This window comes from Pseudopipra pipra, chromosome 1 (assembly GCF_036250125.1).
Source record: "Pseudopipra pipra isolate bDixPip1 chromosome 1, bDixPip1.hap1, whole genome shotgun sequence".
Taxonomy (NCBI): domain Eukaryota; kingdom Metazoa; phylum Chordata; class Aves; order Passeriformes; family Pipridae; genus Pseudopipra; species Pseudopipra pipra.
The window spans coordinates 17,700,045-17,721,179 of record NC_087549.1 but is presented as its reverse complement, the minus strand read 5'-3'; the positions used below and the strand labels follow the sequence as shown (position 1 = coordinate 17,721,179).

The following is a 21,135-nucleotide window of genomic DNA, read 5'->3' as shown; positions in this document are numbered from 1 at the left end:
AAAAAAGAACAGACCGACCTGCTCCTACAGCTTGGACACCTTTTACAATGCAGGATTTCCCATAAACATGTCCTTAAAGGTATCTGCTCTTGACATCTAACTGTACAAAAGCTAAGTCATACTGAAGTACCAAATTTTAATTGACTTTAGCAGTAAATCTACTAATATTCCTTCTATTTGAACATTTCCCTAACAGGAGGGCTGACGTGAGTTCTGTGAAACCATGTGAAAAAAAGGACTCTATAATTGTGGCTTTCTGGCCCTGTCATTACATTTATAGCCCCACTAATGGTATTAGCATTATGGAACAGAAGGATAAGGGCTTACCAGTAAAAATATCAATAAAAATAGTACTGTTACTAGGAGAGCACTGTGGTCGGGAATAGAACAGGTCCTTGTCGCAGATAACATTTGGACAAGGGTTTTACGATGAAAAAGGATGTAAAATCTTTTTAAAATTTTTATAGAAAAGTTTTAACTAAAGGTAAGGTCAGGAAAGAGTCTAAAAAAGAGAAAAAGAAGAGTCTTTTCTATTTGGTATGGAGTTTTTTAAGCACTTCAGTAGACCTTACTAACCTTTCCTGAGGACAATAGCCGGAAGCAGAACCACTGCTCCTACCTTTAGTGGGAAAGCATTGACTACATCCAGTATAAGAAATACTACCCATTTAGTATTAACATTATGTGAAATATATACATATATATAGATGGGTTTCTGTGTGTGTGTTTTAATGTGTTTTATTCCATTATGCAGCAAAGGAAGAAATTATAAATATTCTTTCCAATTTTGAAGGCACCATTTTTGAAAATAAAAATTTTCAACAGACCACATAGAAATTTGTACTTGGTCCTCAAATGTTGCAACACTTTATACTCCTTTGTTCCCATACAGCTCTGCCTCCATGGTTGACAACAGCATATGACTGTGACCCTCACAGCTTCAATATCATCTCATAAGGTTGCACTGTTCACCTTCTAATGGAAGGAAACTGCCTATATTCTATCCATTGTGGGACTATGCATATTTTTTCTTAAACTGTCCTCAAGCCAAGATTGTCACTCAGCATCACCATAGAACCCACTCACTGTAACTGGTGATTCATACATCTCAAAACACTGTTCAAAAATTTCAAGGATATATATTAACCCTATAAATGCAGGGTTAAAAAATGTCATGTTAATTCTCTTAAAACATCAAGATTCTCTTTTAGCACAAAACAAATCAAAGACTTCTGATTAAAGTCTCACTCCTCCTAGAAGTTGTGATTTTCTTCAGTATGTGTGACATCATTCAACTCAACAGAAAGTTGTATGAAAAGCACTGCAAAAAAAGTATTAGATTACGTATTGGTGGTGAAGAAAATACACAATATTATTTAGAATTCAGCCTGTAGTACACAGCAAGCTATTATAAACAGGGTAGTAGGAAGGGTGAGGTGCAGTAGAAAGGGTGACTATTCTCAGGACACCATCCAAAATGTGCCAGAGTGAACAGGAACTGTTCTACTGACCTCGGAAGGCTCTGGCTCAGGTTTTAAAGGTTCACAGTACTGACAGATGCATTAAAAGGTGATAACAAACATTCAAAAGGTCAAATATTTTGGCTTCCAGATGTTGTTGTGTGGCAAGAGGGACAAAAGGATTGTTACTTAGTGAGAGAGAATAAATAGTGATGTTGAAAAAGAAGCAGGGAAATGCAAAAAACTGAGGAACGAGCAGGCTTTGCTCTTTAGTACCTAGACACTTTTCTCATTTCCATGTTTGGAACAGATCTCTGTGCCATGGAAACAGAACTTGCAGCTCAAAATGTAAAGCAATAATAAATTATTGCGCGTAAGCCGACCCAGCAGGAAATTCTCTAGGGAAGCAGCAGTGAGAAAAGGAAGCATGCCACCAGTGTCACCCTCATGCTAAATGTCCGTATGTGCATTTTTGAAAGCAGACTTGGTTTCAACATTTTTGTAAATTAATATCACAGTAGTCACTGAACTGCCTTACAGAGTGCAGCAAACAAGCATGCTGGAGAAGACCTCCACTTCAGAAGTCTGAAAAAAAAGCAAATGGACTGTGGAAAAGCATAGCATAAAGGACTGCAGGAAAGAGAAGTTAACTTGCAGTATCACATACTTGCGAACTTTTAAGCATGTCTCTTTGAATCAATAACTCAGACTAAAAATCAAAGGAACTATTTAGGCAAAATACTTCCTCTGATAACCAGAAACATGGAAAATGGGAGAACTTACTATTTCCATAATAATACATACACACATACGCACAAATAATGGGAGAAATGATTTTCAGTCATTTATACTAACTCCCTGGCCTCAAACTGTTGACTTGTTAATATACTAAAAATTTCTTTTCCTGTATCTATTTCTATTCAGGAATACGTATTTAAGTACACATACTTTAATACTGTGGCCTCCAAGGCTAGTTGGTTTACAATGCAACCTCCTTCAATGCTCTAACAAAGAAATGATTTACTGGAGTGCAAGAAAGTACAACTTTTTCTTCAGCAACACCTGTTGAAACCCTGTTCTTCTTGTCTGTGGCTATCAATATGGGTTGCACATACACATGGACTTCAATAAGCCTGTCTAAAGCCTACGTGCTCTACTTGACATCCTGTGAACTCAGCCCCAGCATGGATCAATAGCAGAGCCAATTGGCAAATTATCTCTGAGTTCCAGGGGACTGTGCACAGGAGCAAGTGAGCAGGGAATGGCAACACTATGATTCCTGCTGCAGCACCCAAACCCCCTGGCTTACAGTCCAGCCACTGTACAGATGCACATTTATTGTGTCACACATGCAAAGGACAAGATTTTAAAAAAATGGTTACACCAGGAAAGAATGAGTTATGAAATAAGGATTGAACATGAATAAGCATTGAACTAAATCTTGAAATTTTAAAGAAAAAGCAAAAAAGAAGCCTCAACTCTTATTTTTGAAGACTGTGTTGGAGAGAGTCACAAACATTGAAGTACAGAGATGCTACTGGTTTTCAATAGCCTGTAGGGCTATTCAGTCTAGGTAAAAAGATGATTTACAGGTAAGCCCAAGAAAAGAGGAACTGTTTGCTATGGGCATAAAACAAGTCCTCTGGCTCAAAAATTCTTTTGCTGAAGGAATTCTTATGCTGAAAATGCATAAGTGCTTCCTGAAAAACTCCATCTCAGTCACCAAAGCTTCACTGCAGAAATTCAGGTGACTGGCTTCTGAGAAAAGGCTGAAGGAGAGCTTGGGCACTGTTATAAAGGTAGCACATAACAAATCTTCTTCATAAAGAGGAATTTAAAAGCTGAGCTATTCAGAAACCGATAGTAGAAACAAAATATATCACAGACTAAATTCCTTTTAAAAAGAAAAGCTAAACACACTTAACTGAGCTTAGCATGTCCAGGCTGACTTTGAATCAATAAGCAACTGGTTTGGTATCAAATGGATATGTACACCAAAATCAAGGATAATGCCTTGCCCAAAGTTTCACATTTCTTACAAGGCAAACACTGTAACTGGAATGACCAAAGGCCCAGCAGCTGCTCTGCCATGGACCCATCAGCAGATGGCTTGTTTGGGTGCTTTAAATTGTGTTCTCTGCCCGACTGACAAGGTAAGAGCACGCAGCCACTTTGAAGCCAAGTGCAACTTACGAGAAAAACACGCGTGACACGGGCAAATGCTCAGTAGCATTTGAGCCAGACAAAGCTGCTGGGAGAGTGCTTTTTCATTGTTTGACATCATATGAGTTCTGTGGCTGACATCCAAGCCATAGAAGAGAAGTGCTCCCATATCAAATGACAGCCAGGACCCCAGATGCTCCAAGATTTTAAGGAAGGATTGTGCACGGTGAATACTGATACAAAGGCTTAGCTTGCCTACACAACATCCAGACAGCATCCATGTTCACTTGGCAGAAACAAAGAATATTAAAAACATATTTCAGGAATATCACAGAGAAGACTAACAGTCTCACCGTGCTTCATATGGACTTACAAAGCAAAGCTGACATAAAGTCAACTACAAATAATTGACCAACATGGTCAAGTGAGTCTCTGATCCGGTTAAACAAGACAAAGAGGGAGCTGATCATGCAAATTTAAAACCTATCACAGCCAGAACTAACAAGTTCTTCAAAAGGAACTAAGCATTACGAAAACTGTCTCTTTTCTGTTGCCAAGAGGTATTTTTGCTGTTGCTGCCATGCTTGCAGCACTGCCATGGTTCCTAAAATAACATTAATAATACCTAGAGGATCCCCCCACTCTCATTTAGAAAGAAAGAACTCTAAGCCTTCACTTATGAATTGGGACCAATGTAAGCACACAGGGAAAATGGACAACACCAGAAGCTCTATGGAATCAAGCAGAAAAAATATATTTAATGGATGAAGAGAAAAAATATAATTTCTACTGGGGCAAAAAGAAATCTACTGATATAACTACTCAGTGTCAATAATAATGGAAGAAAGGTAGAGAACAATTTGAAAAGAGAAGGGTAAAGAGGAAAGGAATTATTCTGGGGATCAGTTCATACTATCTGCTGCTTATCAAGAACATTTTGGAGTTTAACGCTCCAAAGAAGCCACAAAACAGATATTTATCCAAATGCTCATGAACTTATTCATACTGCTACATTACTGCTCATATGATACATCTGGTCCTCTCTTCGACTGTATTACTTGTTAATTTTAAATACTGTTTCTGCACATGCCACTTCTCAATTAAGATGAAGCACTAGGAGAGGCAGGGTAGAAGCTGAGGCCCCTCCACTCACCTCTCCATACGGCTCTTTGCCATCTCCTCCCCAGAAACAGGAACCAGCAGCCACCTGCTGCTGCTGGTGAATTTCAATCTAAATTAGACATACTATGATAAAGAAGGATCATAAGTGGAAGATAGGGAAGAGATGTCAGAAAATGAGGAAATCAAGTTAGTGACTGTTGTCATACCTGCATCACAGTGAAAATTCCATCAAATCTAATAACAACTGACAGGTTCTGACATGGAAAGTAGTGTCTTGGCTGATCCTTGGCTGCAGAAGGTCTGAAGTCTCACAGCACTGTCAAACTGGGTAAGCAGCTTTAGAAGCACAAAGCTATCAGCATGGGGAAAAAAATCAAACTAAATCAATGCAACATTCATGGAATAATAAAAATTGAATAAAAGAAATAAAAGAGATGAGCAGTTGTGCTTGAGATGCAGGTAAAGAGACCAGCACTGTACTCTCCAATACTTCTGTGAAAGGTGCCCTAAAACTGTCAAGCCATGAGATCAGACACACCCAGAATAATACAGCATGCTGCTGGGACTCAAGACAGCCTATATAGTGCAGTGGGACAGCAAGGGTATATGACTCTGGCAGCTACACGTTGAGTAGATCTGAAGAACATGGTACAAACCCAAAAGATGAAAAAAATGTCAATAATCAAGATGAAAGGCTTGTCAACACACAGGGAAAAAAACGGATGAAAAGCAGCCATTTGGGAGAGATCATAAAAAATAATGTATTTCTAGAAAGCTTCAAAAGATTTTATTTCTTTGGAACAGGTAAAAAGGGCTTTTCAAGTAGGTAAGGTGAAGGGATTAAAAAAGCATGGGAAAAAGACTTCAGCATTCTTATAATTCTATGATGTTTGTTTAACACACTGCATTGTTCATTAAACAATAACCAAATAGATCATTCCACTGAGACTGAATTGCAAAATCTGGCAAAGCTAGACTCAAACATGGATATTGTGTTTCGCATCTAGGAAAACTTGTACGCTCTGTTCAATACACTGTTTTTTGCTAAAGGAATTTAAAAAATTATAATAATCTGATCCACTATAGTGAAGACCAAGATAAATATGAGCATTTTGGTCTGTTCCCAGGAAAATCTCTGGTAAATTAAATACTTTATGAATAATAAAAAAAAGGAACATGCTCTGATATTAACTATTACAAAAATACTTCTTATTATTCAGATTTTTACTTAGAGGTCTTTACAACCTAAATCTTTCTATGATTCTGTGATTTTCTAAGGTCATCAAGTCCAACCATTAACCAAGCACTTCCAAGTCCACCACTAAAAATGTTATGATCTCTGAAATATGACTATTGAAAACAAATTTTTGACACCCAAATACCTTTAAAATTACCATATGTATATACAGACCGAGGTGTTCATGATGTGACTCTCAATTTTGTTGTCCGTGTGCATAATGTCGTACATGGTGGAGAGTTTCACTCAATTAAAAAATCACTCACCACTAGTAGGCATCTGAGTCTTTTACTGCTAGTTGAGGCACTTAAATTGTGCTAAACTCCGTAAAGGGCAAATATTTAACATAAAAAAATCTAGTTTTGTTTCTCACTTAATGGGATGTACTTATTTTGAAGAGCAAATGACACTTTGGTGGTCTAGATTTGGAGAGTAATAATTTACTTCTGATCTATCACCCAGCCATTGCCCTCTCTGTGGAGAATCCATCATGCCCAACTCTTGTCTGGCAACACACTCACCAGGAGAAGCCTAAATTCTAAAATAAACAAAACTTAATTCAATATGGCAGCGAAAACTTCAGCATATCCTGGTCTGATTCATGGAGGTCATCATCACAAAACCAAAAGGAATTGCAGTCTGACACCCTTAAAAGCAACTCCTCTGTTCTACAGACTCTTGACTTAAGGGCTTTTCAAAATGCCTCAAACCCATGCTCCAGTTTTTAAGGCGCATCTCTCTCTTTAAAGCAACTCTTGCCGCAATAAAACCGTCAACTTTTTTAGCAGCAGATAGCAGAACTCGAAATGGAAACATCTGGTGTCGCTTACGGACATATATTAAAAGAACAGATACTAGATTTCCCTGGAAAAATCAATGGTTGCTCTTCTTCATCTGCAAAGCGGGCTGCTCATCACGGCTCGATACGAGCCCGACACACAGAGTCTGCGTCTGGGTATGACAGCGAACCCTCGGGGGTCGGCGCGGTGGGCACACCGGGTCCCCCGGGGACACCGCGTCAGGGGCGTCTCTCTGCGGTACCTGAGCAGAAGCTGTTGCTGCTGATGGTCCTGCCGGAGCGGCCGGAGGAACTGGGCGGGTTGAATTCCCGGCTTTCCTCTTCCGAAAAGGGCGATTCGGAAGCTGGGGATACCTTCTGCTGCGGCCGGAGGACCAGGCGGGGGATGCGGCTGCGGGACACCTCCCTTTCCAGCTGCGTCTTCTGCTCCTGCTCGGGAAGGGACACCCCGGCGTCAGGGACCTCTCGGATGTGCCCTCCTCTTTCCATCATCGAGGCAGGGGCAGGCAAATCCCGGCCCCCCCCTCCGCCCCCCCAGGGCGGGGGCAAGACGAAATCTGCCTGCCCCTGCCTCTCCTCGCTCCCCTCCGCGAGAGGAGCCCCGTCCCTCCGCGGCTCCTCACCTTGCCGCTCTCCCGCAGGGGCCCCATCGCTCCTCAGTCACGGCGCGGCCGGGAACAGGCACCTGGCATGGACGAGAGGGATGCGCTGAGCCGGGCTCTGCTTTGCTTTGCTGCCGCTGCGGCGCTGGGGGTGGCGGCGCCCGCCCGGCCCCGCCGCTCCCCGCCCCGACACGTGGTGCCGCCGCCGCAGCGCCCGCGGTCGCCGCCGCTCCGCCGCCCCAAGGGCGCCGGGCAGGTGCGGGATGGGGCGCGTCCCCCCGCCCGGGCGGCATCCGCATCCCCTCGGCACCGCTGTCGGTGGGATGCCCCGGAGGGGACCCCGCTGCCCGCCCGCCGCCTGCCCTCCGCCAGCCCCTGCTGCCGGGCCGGGCCGCGAAAGGCAGAAAGGAACGTAAACATACAGAAATGAGGGCAGGCCGAGTGCGGTCTGTGTGTGCCGCGTTAAGGTACCAAAGCAGATGCGTAACAGAGGGCAGATGTTACCAGTACAAATACGATGGATGTTATATAAGTAGCAAAATGCGTCGTCAGATTTTCCCTGCTCCTTATTCGTAGAATCACAGAATGTTAAAGGGTTGGAAGGAACCTTAAAACTCGTATAGTGCCAATGCCCCTGCCACTAGACCGGGTTTTTCAGGTCCTTGAACACTGCCAGGGTTGGGGCATCCACAACCTCCCCAGACAACCTGTTCCAGTGTCTCACCACTCTCACAGTAAAGAATTACTTCCTAAAGTTAAGAATTTCTTCCTATTGTTATTCAATAGGAACATGTAGAAAGAGAAAAACTTACTTGCTTCTCAAACATAAAAATGTACTTGATTCTCAGACAATACATGGCACAGTATATTTAATGATAGTATTTTCTCTCTCACTTTCCATTGAAGTAGTTGTCATGACCCTCCTATTGATTAATGCACATGTAACCTTGTTCATCTGCTCCCCAGAGCATGCATTAGCAGGGCTGCAATCTGGCCTGTATGCATATGCACACAGTGGTTGAATAGGACTGCTTTTCCACAAAAAGAATGATGAAATTCTTGATGTGAAGTTCATTTGAGGTTCCACATAGATGTGTACTTACAGGACTTAGTGAGCTTGAAGAGGTTATACTTTCAGCAATCGTATTTTTGGGCAAAGATTCCCTTTGCTTCCTACTGTCCTGGTTTCATCTAGGATAGAGTTAATTTCCCCATGGCACCTATAAAGGGCCCCAATTCCTGGTGGGAACTTCTGTTTGCTATTAGAGCATAAATATTAAATACTGTCTCAAAAATAATTAAGAGCAAATGTGCCTTTAATGTGTGGTGCAGAGAACATACTGGCAGTAACAGGAAAGGTGATGCGTTCATCTAGACCTCAAAGAGGAAAGAGGACACTGGTGAGTACTGACACACTGATTGTTGCATATCCAAAGAGTTATAATTACTAATTTATTAACCTGGCATCAGAATTAGATCCATTACTTATGTAGAGCTCCAAGCTATGCTCTGCCAAAAAGATGATACCATCCTCCCCTGGCAGTGTCAAGACATCTATAATTCAGAGAAGTGAGATAGTTACATCTGAAAAAAAATGCTTAAAATTCCTCTATTAAAATATCTATGTGCTAAAAAAATATATTCTAAGCCCTGGAATCTACCTTCCCGAGGCACAAAAACACAGGAAGAATCCTGAACCTTTCCCTACTGCTCCAAGACTGTTTCCATGGAAAATTGCAAATCACATATTTTAACCACACGAATTTGCTCTTCCGTTCAGTAGGCACCAGGGCACTTGAGACCATGGGCTTCTCCTGCGAGCCACCCATGGCACATGTGGGGTGGAAATTTCCCATGTACATTTGCAAAGCTCTTGTACCAGTAGTAAGAGTAAGAAGCAGCTGTGCAGCAGCACTACCATTGCCATAGTAACTCAGCTCCGGAGCTGCTGCTGCTGATTCAATTGTCAGAGCCTGTTTTATCTTTTTCCATTTCAAGCTCAAGTTTTTCCCTTGCTAAGAAGCAAGATATAAGAAATGAAGTCTTCAGGCTGCCTCAGGGTTCATAATGGGATGTGATTCCCTTTGATCTCCTCTTCTCTTGGCATAGAGATTTATAGCCTTATCATAAATCATAAAACAATCATTAACTTTCAAGCAAACTTTTACTCCCCCTTACAGTCATGTATATCTAATAAATATTGAAACATTAAGTCACTTTTCAGCTTATTAAAATATTTTTACTAGTTAATCGTCAGTACTGGGAGGAACACATACTTGACATGAGCATGTGATACCACTCTTATTGCTCTCTTATGTCTTTTACAAACCAGCAGCATCTCTGTAATACCTATAAAACTAATTTTGATAACCAGCGTGTAGTTCTGAACAAATCTGTATTTGCTGTGTAAAGAAAAAATGTTATACATTTATGAAGGCCTCAAAAAACCTACAGAACACATTGTATTCTTTGCCTTTTTCTTGCTTTACTCCCTTCTGAAAAATAACAGCTCTCCAGGAAGCCGCAGAGGGCTGCAGATTCAGCAGGAGTGCCTGGACTCCAGGAGCTGCCAGGGGAAGCTGGGCACTGCGCCAGGCCCTGGGGTTAGACCTTATGCTTTCCTGAAAGGGGAGCAAGGTATATGAAACAGTTTTTGTTCCAGGCTTTGCTACCAAGATCTTCACTCTGCTGGAGTGCTCTTACAGAAAAAGTTGCAAAGGAGAGAGGATGGAGTGAATTTTAGAGGATCACAGAGTATGTTTTGCTGTCATCTCTGCTCCTGTTTTGCTGCCGCTTCTGAATCTTCTCAGTTGGAGGGGGAGTGGGGTTCTGATGCAGCAGAGTTTTGCTGATTTTGGCCAGCAGTTAGCTGTGTCCATCAGCACAGTCAGAAGGAACTCAGTGCATTGCCACTTCCACATCTGAACTGCTAAGAGAAAAGCTTTATCTAATGTTTTTGCAAACCTTTTTGTGAAATTTAGTTTTCTAAGTTTGTTTGTTCTATCTGATGGCACACTGTTTCTAGACATCTGCAAATGCTGCTTTCCGGTTGGCTTTCTTGCAGTATAGTAGTTTTGCTCTTGAGCTGTCAGAATAACAGCAGGAGAGCAGTACAGTAAAGGTCCCAACATCCTAATTAGGTATCCAAATACCTCTGTTCATAATTGGGCACTTTAGAAGAACAAGCAAAAACCATAACGTACTCAGGACAGAGTTGCCTAGAGCACAGCAGTAGGTACAAGGGTCCCTTTGCACCATTCCACACAAGTGGTTTATTCATGCTGCTAGCAGGGACCAAGTCTCAATTTTGACCTTCTCGGTGGTACAGCCTTGCATATGACTTTCTGATTCCATGAATTTTCCTTCTCTTCTATGCAGTAGTTGGGCTTCAGCAAGAAGGATTTCACTCCTCACTTTTCTTTTGACCAGTCCCTTTACAGAGTGGAAGTAAGCAGGACTTGTAGAAGGTCAGAGGCTGTAGTCATCCCAGGTAGCAAAAGGAGTGGAACATCTACTTCTTGGGTTTTTTTTGTTTAGTTGGTTGGTTGGGTTTTGTTGTTTTTGTTTGGGTTTTTGTTTGTTTGTTTTTTTGTTGTTGCTGTCGGGTTTTTTTTCTCTGTGTGTGTGTGTGTGTGATAATTAAAAGGCTGAACAAGGATTCTTGTGCTATGTGAATTATTACTCAACAGTCACCTCATGCACCTTTGCTATTTTTATGTTGTCACCATTTGGTAGTATTACATATACTTGCAAAATTTGACTTTGTGGGGAAGTGGCATGCTTCTGCACCCTTATTTTCACCTGGAGGATGCTGGTCCGAAACCAGTCTGGCTCATTGCTCAGGCCAGGACTTACAAGTTTTTGTATTACTGGAAGCACTCATGGACATTTGGGATAAAAAACAAAGAGATATTTTGTAATCCTATGTTCATTAGGGTTAGATGGCTTTCTTGCAAAGTTATTTTGATTTGGAGAGTTTTGGTGCCTAAATCTCTCTAAATTCAGTTTCAAGTGGCTGAATTTTTCTTATTGGTTTGGCACTGGGCTTTTGCAGGTCAGTAAAGTGCAGACAATAATTATACTGATTTAGGACCGTGGGCCATGTTTTGGTTTTGAATCACATCACCCTCTGAGGTCAAAGGAATGCTGAATGAGGCAGAGGCAGAACTGGGCTCTGTAATCCCAATACTACGTGATTTCATTAACGCAGGCACATAGCTGATGATGTTCCTGTCTGACTTAAAGAGCATCTGTACTTTGCCAGCTGAGGCAAGTTTGCTTATCAAATGTGTTGATCCTGTTTTTCTATTCAGATGGGTTGTATATCAGCAGATCTGACTCAAATGTTACACAAATGCTAGAAAGAAGATCAGCTGGAGCTAACCATTTTCACTGCAACGGTTTATATTAGAGGTCTTTAGAGAATTACCTGAAAAATTCTGTCATCATCTTTCAGAAATACTGGAAAATGAGGGAAAGATGAGAAGACTATGAATATCATTATAATATATAGAAAAAAGAAAAAGGGAAGCATTGCTTCTTGCTGATCTTGGGCAAAACAATAATATAATTAATTTGGGACCATGGCAACACAAATCAGAGGTTGAAAATATAACTAATAGCTATCAGGATATCTTCATAGGAAGCATATCTTGTAAAAATCGGAGCAAATAGTAACATTTTAAAACATACAGTCAAATTCAAAGAATGACATCTGGGACAAATAATAAAGCTCTGCCATCAGGATGGGAAACTGTTTTAGAAACTAAATACCCATAGTAGCAAATACCTCAATATGTGTTCTTAGACCATGACTGTGGTTAAGAGAACTAGTGTTGAAGAAATGGAATATTGAGCTGAAATAGGGGACTGATCTTGCCTGTGTGCACAGTATAAGATGTCTGCTGGAACAGTGTGTTCAGTGCTAGTGGGAAAGACTTCAAGGCAGATCCTATTTTCTGCAAGACATTTATTTAATCTGACTTCTGATAAGAGTTGTGTGATCTGTTTGTACTAAACAGATCTCTGTCAGTACTACTCAATGAAATGTAATCCAGAAAGCAAGCTAAAGCACTGCACACTCTCAGATGTTTGTGTAGCAGCCTATATATGTAGAAAGGATTTGAGCTGACTTGTCTGACTTCAGGCATCTGAAGTTACTGTGTGAAATTATGAGATCTATAAAGCCAGAGTCATGACAAGCAGCCTCATTCCATACCTGTGCCCACACTGGAGATGGAGGTGCAAGGAAGGATCTGTGGCTAGCAACTGCCTGGATTTAAGCTTCTCTCCCCAGGGGTCCCAGAGCTCTGCCAAAACTCATGACTCGGCTCTGCATCCAAACAGTCTGGGAAACATGTGAAATTTGGGTTAAAGTGCAGTTTGGTTCTGCTTTTAAAATAATGTAAACAATTTAAAAAATCTCTCTAGAAACAATTACTAAACTGCCTTACTGTAATAAGCACTCCCATCAAAGGCTGTTAGTTTGTAGATGCGCAGTCTAAGTGGCACAGAAATATTCTCTGTGTTTTAGACTTCAGCTGTGCCAGAGCTCTAACAGAACAAAATCTGATATTTCTATATATGTCCAATTTATCTAACTCATGAAATGATTGTACGTAGCAGGACATGTATTTTGACAATCTCTGAGATTACTGCTTGATCCAGTCTCAAAGTTTAGGAGCGGCCTTGTTATGATTCCTGAAATCCAACCATCTGAGCTCAATAATGGTATCTTACTGCACCATATGGCTTTTTTATATAATGTAAATTCTGTACAGATTTGCATTAGAGCATGGGATGTGGCTATGGTGAGGTCCTGAAAAAGATGATGGTGTGCAGCTATTTCTGCTAGCGATCCCTGGTATAATCTATAACCTCAATTGGTTTAGGTTTTGATACAATACTGCTGAAACATAAATACTCAAGAGAGATGGCTTGTTCAGAGATGGACATGTACATAATGACTCTACCTAGTTCTGAAAGCTTTTTTGCTTTGAAGCAAGTGTTTACTTTTAATTTGACTCAGTGGGTGTGAGCCAAGATTTATTTGCACTGGTATGGTGGATCTGATGGACACATTTTTCATATTAGGTCAGAATGAGTGAGAAAGTAAGTACTGGTGGTACTCAGCAGTTAATTATTTCTGAATGCTGCATCTCCTAGGGTTATCAAGGAAATAATTCAAGTATCTTGCTTTTTTTTTTCCTCAGTACCTTCCATACATTTATATAGTATATAGCACTTGCATCACAGAGTGGATAGAAAAAGCATTTCATTGAGAATCTGGACTGAAGTACCACTTGGAGAGGCATAGTTGATATGTTTAGTTCTATCTGGAAACAAATGTAATATTTGTGAAAGGAATTTTATGGCCTCAAAATGGGTGTCTGAGAAGTATCTGTCCATTTAATTTACAGACCAAATGGCATTTTTCTGTTCTGATGAGTAAAAGATTTATTTCTGGGCTACTTTTATTCTGTTCTTAGTACACAGTTAGAGAAAGTCTGATTTCAAAAGTTTTTCAGTGTGGGAAAGACAAGGGATGCAGTGAAATGTGTATCAGAAAGTTTCCCAGGAATTGGGACACCCTTCAAGAGATCTGTAGGTGAGCTCAAAAGTGGTTGAAGACATTTAATATAGTTGAGTATGAGCTCTCACTGACCTGGAATCTTACATGGTTCTTAGGAGCTCTCCCCTTTGAATCAAAGGAGTGCCTTGCCAATTACCACATGCCTCTGGCAAAATGCAACGATTGGAACCAGTACAAATGTCATCAGTTTATGGGAACACTCACACAGGAGCAAAAGGCGAAATGAGAGACTGTTGTGGTGTAGAAGAAGGTGACATCTAGAACGTCCCCACAGGCTCCACTGTACGAATCAGAAAGCGCTGCGTGTGCTGTAGCCAAGTGAGATGTGATATAGGAGGTGACAATCAGTTCTATGTCCCTGGGAGTAATGGGAAAAGGATATCAAGAAGGCAAATGTGACTCGAGGCACTGCTGATCAAAATAGTATGACTTCCCATGCTCCATATATAAAGCACGAATCCATCTAAACTGCAGCTGAAATAAGACAACCAGCATAAACAGTGCAGAATTGCCAATGTCAATAGCTGCTCAACTTAAGGGAGGAGCAGAAACTGTATACTTTGAGCTCAGGATAACTGAATTAAATTTAACCATATTTCACAAAAAATATCAATGATGAATTGTCAAAGCTGAGGCATTTTACCTCAGTCCTCCTGAATGGTAAAAATAAGAACAATACTTCTCCCACACGCATACTAAGTAGACTTTAAAGGCTAAGAATCTTGCAAACTTTTTTATCCTAATCATCTTATTATTTAAGTGCTGTATTAGTTCTTCTGAGGCTACATTATTAATAAAATGTGGGATATGCATGTTTTCAGTACAGAGGTTCTGTGTATATTGATGGTTATTCATATATAAAGTAGTTCATGAAGACTTGAATAGTTCCGAAGAGCAACCAGAAACATGTTTTTTATTTATTCAACTGGTGTTATAATAGTTATATTTTGATCTTATTTTTTGAGCCTGGCCTTGCTTCATAGTATTGATATATATAAGCCAAGAAGCATATCACAGTTACTTTCATCTTCCTACCCTTGTTCCTTTCTGCTTTAACTGATGTTCTTGCCTAAAACTTACTCAGAACTGTCCTTCCCATAAACAATCTCTGGGAAGGTTTAGAGGATTAATTATGAACAAGGACAAGGTCTTTTGATCTATTTTTTCAGTATCTATTGCAATGTGGTCTTGAAAAGGGCCCTGAAATGCTACTTCATTTAAACAATAGATGGTAATATGAATAGGAGTAAACAGTGCAGCTTAATGCCTTCAACATTAAAAAGATGGTTGGGATGCCAGTTCGGCTACAAATTCTTCCAGTAATCAAACAGATTGTGTAATCCTGGATGGTTTCTAAATCACTGGCATAAGGATCTTGTGTAGTTTGTGTATATGGTTCTTGACAGGTACATTTCTGCTTGATAACATCCCCCACGTGAATGAGTTATATTATTACCATCATCTTGTTCCCTTTCAACAAGACAATTGTGCTATCTGGGGCAAATGCCACATATTTTTTTTTATTTATTTTCTTTTTTTAATGTAGGTATCTGCTTTAGACAATGGCAGTATCACATTTTCCACAACTGTCAGTGAATAACAGTAACACTGCTCTGATACAAAGGCTTGTGAAGTTTCTGAGAACACTGTATATATATAGTACAGAAATTAGAGTGCTCCACTTTCAAGAAAAGATGTGTGTTTGTAGGGTTGCTGAAAAATCTTAATGTTTATAAATGTCAAGAAGAGGAAATGATTTTTTTAATCTTAATTTTGCATCTGATTTGACAATTTTATTTACAATATATTTGTTATTTTATTTCATTTTTCTCTGAAAGAAGACAAGATAAACAAGAAAATATTTCCTACTGATCCTGAATTGTCCATCATGTCAAATATGTTGTTGATTTATAGTCTGTTTATTTAGCTGAAAGAAACGGTTGCAGTCTGAACCATGAATTATGGGCAACAGTGAAGGGCTGCATCAGCCTCCCTTACCTATTTATTGGGACTCAGCTGTGTTTTGCAGGCATTACCCTTCTCTCTGGACAAGGCCTTTGGCTGCAGCCAGGCACGATGGCAAAACTCCTGCTGAGATATGTGTTGGCTCATGCTCTGTTGTTCCAAAGTGGCTGAAGGCGCCCAGCCAGCAATCCCCAGCTGCACATGTCTGACACCCAGTCCCTTGACTCAGTTTAACTGCTAATTGCAACAAATGCCTCCTAGAATTTGAGTGCAGAGGGATCTGTGTAAGTGCAGGGACAGGAAAGAATCCTGCCAGAGCTGATTTCATATCCCATGCCCTGTGGGAGGTGCCCTGGGTACAGTGCCACCTGGCACCAATGGATTTCAGCATTCCCTCCTGCAGCACAAAGCAGTTCTGGGCAAGCTTTAGTACATCAAAGACTGTAGGATTGGGCTCAAATATTTCTGAAGTATGATTCAATCCCACAGTCCTTGTATATCCATAATTACCAGCATAGCTGAAAGGCTATGTCCTGCCCTGCAGTTCCTACCTAAAGTAAAGGCTAAGCTTTGAAAATCATTTACTGAGAAATTCCTCCAGCTACTAAGAGTAACCTAAATGAACACAATTATTGTGCACACACTGATGGTGCAAATTTCAGAAGATTCAAAATCCTTGTTAGTAAAAAAACTGTTATTAAAAATTACCTATTTTATGGATTTGTTTTCCTGATTTCCTTGTACTTTGTTCTCTTAATCTAGATGTCAAGAGATCAGTGGGCCTTGTAACTGACTTCGGGGTTCAGTCTCAGTTTCAAAATTGTTCATTTTTCCTTTGGAAAATTGTATCAAATGTGTTTAAGTATATTAAATGGTATATTCCCTTTATTATTCCATACATGTTTTTTTTTGGTGTCATTTTCATGGACATTTTCTATTTAATGTAGATATTTCGTAAGTCATTATGAGAGTATTATTACTGTTTACTGTGGGCTTGAATTGATTTTAAGCAGTCAAGTGCACCCACTCAACCCACTGAAAATATTAGTCTTGAATTTTCATGGAATGTAGATTTAACCCACATCAGCATGATGCCAAAAATGCATGAGCTTAATGCAAGAAGGACTGTCATTCTGTTCATCAGCAGTTATGCACTGGCAAGTCTGCAGGATCTGACCTCAGATCAGTATTAAAATTGTATCACTGATGGAAAATAACTTAAAATCTTCATAAACAATAATTAAATAACACCCAGTGTTATTTTTTATGGTATCAGTAGAGTTAAAAGAAACATACTTTGAGCCTGAACTCAAGAGACTTGTGACAAAATGAAATATAGCCTGCTGAAACCTACTGTAAGCAAATACCACAAGCTGTGCCAAACAATTATGTTACTTTCACATTAAAAGTAAAACCAAATAGAAAGGACTTGCATATTCCTGTCACCATTGTTTTTAAATGGTATACCCATGAACAAGGCTAGCAGTCATCTGGCAAAAAAGTCATAAACCATAATCTGCTTATACAAATATCCAATACAGATAGGAGTTTTAAAGACTGGTTTTTTTAATAAGGAAAAAATGGATCCAAATATTAGAACTGCTTTCTAATAACATTTAGGAATATTAGAAACACTTTTGTTATTTCAGAATTTAATTTTCATTACAGTTTAAATACTGGTTGGCTCCTCTGATCCTACATACATCCAGACTATTTTGATACTTTTCATTTAGAAATGTTATGGTGTAATGCATCTGCTCTTTGCATCAAAGCAGGAAATACAGGATTAGTGTTTAGTTCATGCCTAGTATATTGTAACACTTGTAACTTTATAAATGAATTTCGGTGGACCCCACTGAAGTGGTGAGGTTATATCTACTTAAAACAGCAGGTGTGGAATATGTGTGTAAAACCAACAACTTCTGGTGGACTCTTGCCCAAAAATACTAAGTTTTATTTGCTTGTATAAGAAAAACAGGCAGTCACCTGGTCTGGGATCTCATGCTCCTGGCTCAGGGACATGATGAAAATTCTCATCAGATGCTTCAGTGCTTTTGCAAACAGTCTGTATCTGTGACCTGACCTCAACCTCCAGAGAAACTCCCTTCTCCACTGTAGCAGATGAAACTGGACGTGACTGGACAATATAGGGCTTGATAACAAGGGGGCATTTTATCTTTAGAGTTTGTCAGAACACACTGGCAACAGTTTTGATTTCAGAGATGAGTTCAAATTTATTTTTTTTTCAAGGAACCCTTTGTTTTTACCAACTAGGAATCTTCACAAATAGGTTTAGCAATGCTTCAGCAGGAACACAAATATTTCAAGGGGTTTACATCTGTACTTTTTAAAATTTTGTATATTGATTTGTTTGTTGCCCCAAATATGTACTGTAATGCATCTTTCCCTTGTACCTCACTAAATTCGTTTTTCACAGTCCATCATTATTATCTACAGTCAAAATTATCTACATGTCACTAATCCTATAGTCTAATCTCATCAAAAGTTACTGAATTTGGCCATTTTTTTGTACCATTTAGCAAATCATTCAGTACATTTTCAGGGTTCCCCAATTCATCTTCTCCTAAGTATGTACAATTTCTCATTCCATCTTCTGTCTACTTCAATCTGTAAGAAATATTAGTTCAGGAATCTGAAGTTTGTTTTAATCTAAGATAAGATCATTTGGAGGTTTTAGAAGCAAGTAGGTTTTTTGTGCTTTGTAAGGTGGAAACATGTACTGACGAGGTCCGCTTTCAATAACAGGCAACTAATAGCATCAGCAGAGGTGGTGTTACTTCTTTTTTCTCCACTTAGAATCTCATGTTCTGTAGATATAGAGAAAGTAATTACATCTGTTACTGGATTTGTATTGTAATGTGTCACAAATGCTGTCCATTCTCCCGGGTTTTTTCACAGTTCTTTGATGGTGTGATGCCTTCTCTAATTTTTCTTAATGGTCACTTAATTTTGCTTTTATTGAAGACATTATAAACTTTTTCCAGCTTCTTGTCAGAAGCCACTATTCAGTTCCAAATAGGACTAGAGAAAAATATGAACAGTATGAAATCATACTTGGAATTCTTCCCACTTAGAAAATGCTTTTAGATTAGAGAATGTGACCTCATTTGATATTTAAAATAATGGCAATATTAAATAAACCTGAATTCACTCTGTTCTATGAAGTGAAGAAGTTAAATGGCACTTTAATCTGCAGAGCAATCAGGAAGTTTGCATGGGAGTTGATTTCATGTTTCTAAAAACAGGACTTTTTTTATCATCCTCCTGCAGGTTCTGGATCTTGGCAAATATTATTGTTTTTGTTATAATCATAAATGAATTTGAAATGTCCTAAGCAGCAAGATGGCATCTTGTTCTGTTGCTTCCTACAGGGGTGTTGGAGAAGCATGAGAGAAGCCTTGATTCTGCAGTCACAGTGATGTGCATTTGCATCCCCCAGGGCTGTGTAGAGGCACAGGCATGTGCTTATCTGGAGACACTCAGATTTTTTGTTGCTGCATGTAACAAATCAGGTTCCTTCCCAAGTTGTCAGTGTGTGTGTGATTTCATTTTCTCCTTCCTCAATATATTAAATAATAAATATGTTCTCTGTAAATGGTAATAAAAATTATTCAAGGAGTAAGAGTTTCAACTATACCTGTGTTGATTATGGTAGACACATCTAGCTTGCTCTTAGAAGTCTCCAGCAATGGTTTCCATTATCTCCCCAACTACATTATTCTTCCACTCTTAATCATCTTTACTTGGTATTTGACCTTTCTGTGCTAAAGTGTTAAAGTCATTATTTCTTGTTCTGTCCTCTACAGCTATGAAGAACAGAGTGCGCTCTGTCGTTGTAGCAATGTTTTATGCACATGAATATTTCCTCCTGCTTATCTCAGTTCTTCCTCATTCTGTTCAGCTTTTGATTCCTTCATTATTTTTCATTTATTCTTTTTAAAACAATCATCCTATTATAGTAAGATGATATAACTTGTTAGGATTATTTTAAATTCTAGCCATTCTTCAAAGCACTGACAGTCCTGTTCAGCTTGGAGTTGTCTGCACATTAATAATATACTCCTTATTTCATCATGTAGGCTATTGATGGAACTCTTTGCCAGACCCAGGACAAATCCTTGAGGACCCCAGTGAAATATATGCTGCCACTTTTACAATGAACCATTGATAACAGTCCTCCCAGTATGATTTTGTAACTGGTTTCACACCCGGTCAATGATATTTTCACCTCTGTCATGTGCCCATAGTTTGCTTTGAGAATGCACTGTCAATACAGTGTCACAAGAAGTACTAAAATCAAAATATATGACTTCAGCTGTTTCTCTCTTACCCACGGGCCTGTGACCCTCTCAAAAAGGAATTTATATTGTCTTGACATGATTTATTATTAACTAATCCACATGGACTCTTAGTCACCTCCTTTTCCTCCGGATGCTTACAGTTTGTACAAAAATGACCATTTTGGTTAGGACTGGGGGAGGGAACTGAGATGAGCCCAGCACTGTGGGCAGCTGCCAGCTGAATGTTGGTGTATATTACCAGAATAAATTCTACCTCTCTAGGTTCTTCACCCCAGTTGCCCTTCAGACTGCAGCAGGAATCCTTGCTGCCTGGGAGGTCAGTAACAGGGCTGTGTCTGTGCCAGTCAGACCTTGTGCCAGGGACTGGTTCCTGGCACATTTGTTTGACTCCTTGGGGTGCAGCTTCAGTCTTCTTAACCTCTTGCATCCCTTTTCAAAGCTGAGATCTTTCACAGTTCTCACCAATGTTCTCACTTGATCGGCAAGTGATGTTTTCAGTGAAATGAAACTTGGCAGCATGATTTGTTCATACCCACTGCATGCTAGACTAACAGTTCAGGCTTTTCTCTTATGATTAAAGTCCTCCAAATGTCCGTTGCATCACTTCTCTTTTTCACTCGTATCAGAGCAATAATTTTGTCTTGCAATTAAAATCTGTTATTTGATAGTCCTTTTAGAGTGAATTTCCATTGGAGTGCTGGCCAAAGTGCTTATTTTCAATACATCATGTGACAGCTTAATAAGTATATTCATGTCACTACATTTTAAAGCATAATGTATGATATATTTTTTTCAGAAAGTGAACATCTCAAAGATGAGAACATATAATATAAAACTAAATATATTTATATTTATTAGGTATTTATAATAAAT

The 21,135-nt window shown here is 39.6% G+C and overlaps 1 protein-coding gene across 1 annotated transcript in view; it reads right to left on the bottom strand.

Moving 5' to 3' along the window:
- The window catches only part of SYBU (syntabulin), a 40,125-nt gene extending 32,564 nt beyond the window's left edge, over positions 1–7,561 (bottom strand). Inside the window, exons 1-2 of the mRNA XM_064646511.1 lie at positions 7,405–7,561; positions 7,024–7,210 (exon numbers count right to left, since the gene is read on the bottom strand). Coding sequence (XP_064502581.1) covers positions 7,024–7,210; positions 7,405–7,431 — 214 coding nt within the window. The 5' untranslated portion in view covers positions 7,432–7,561. The remainder of the gene's footprint in view (positions 1–7,023; positions 7,211–7,404) is intronic.
- Between the last annotated feature and the right edge of the window lie 13,574 nt (positions 7,562–21,135).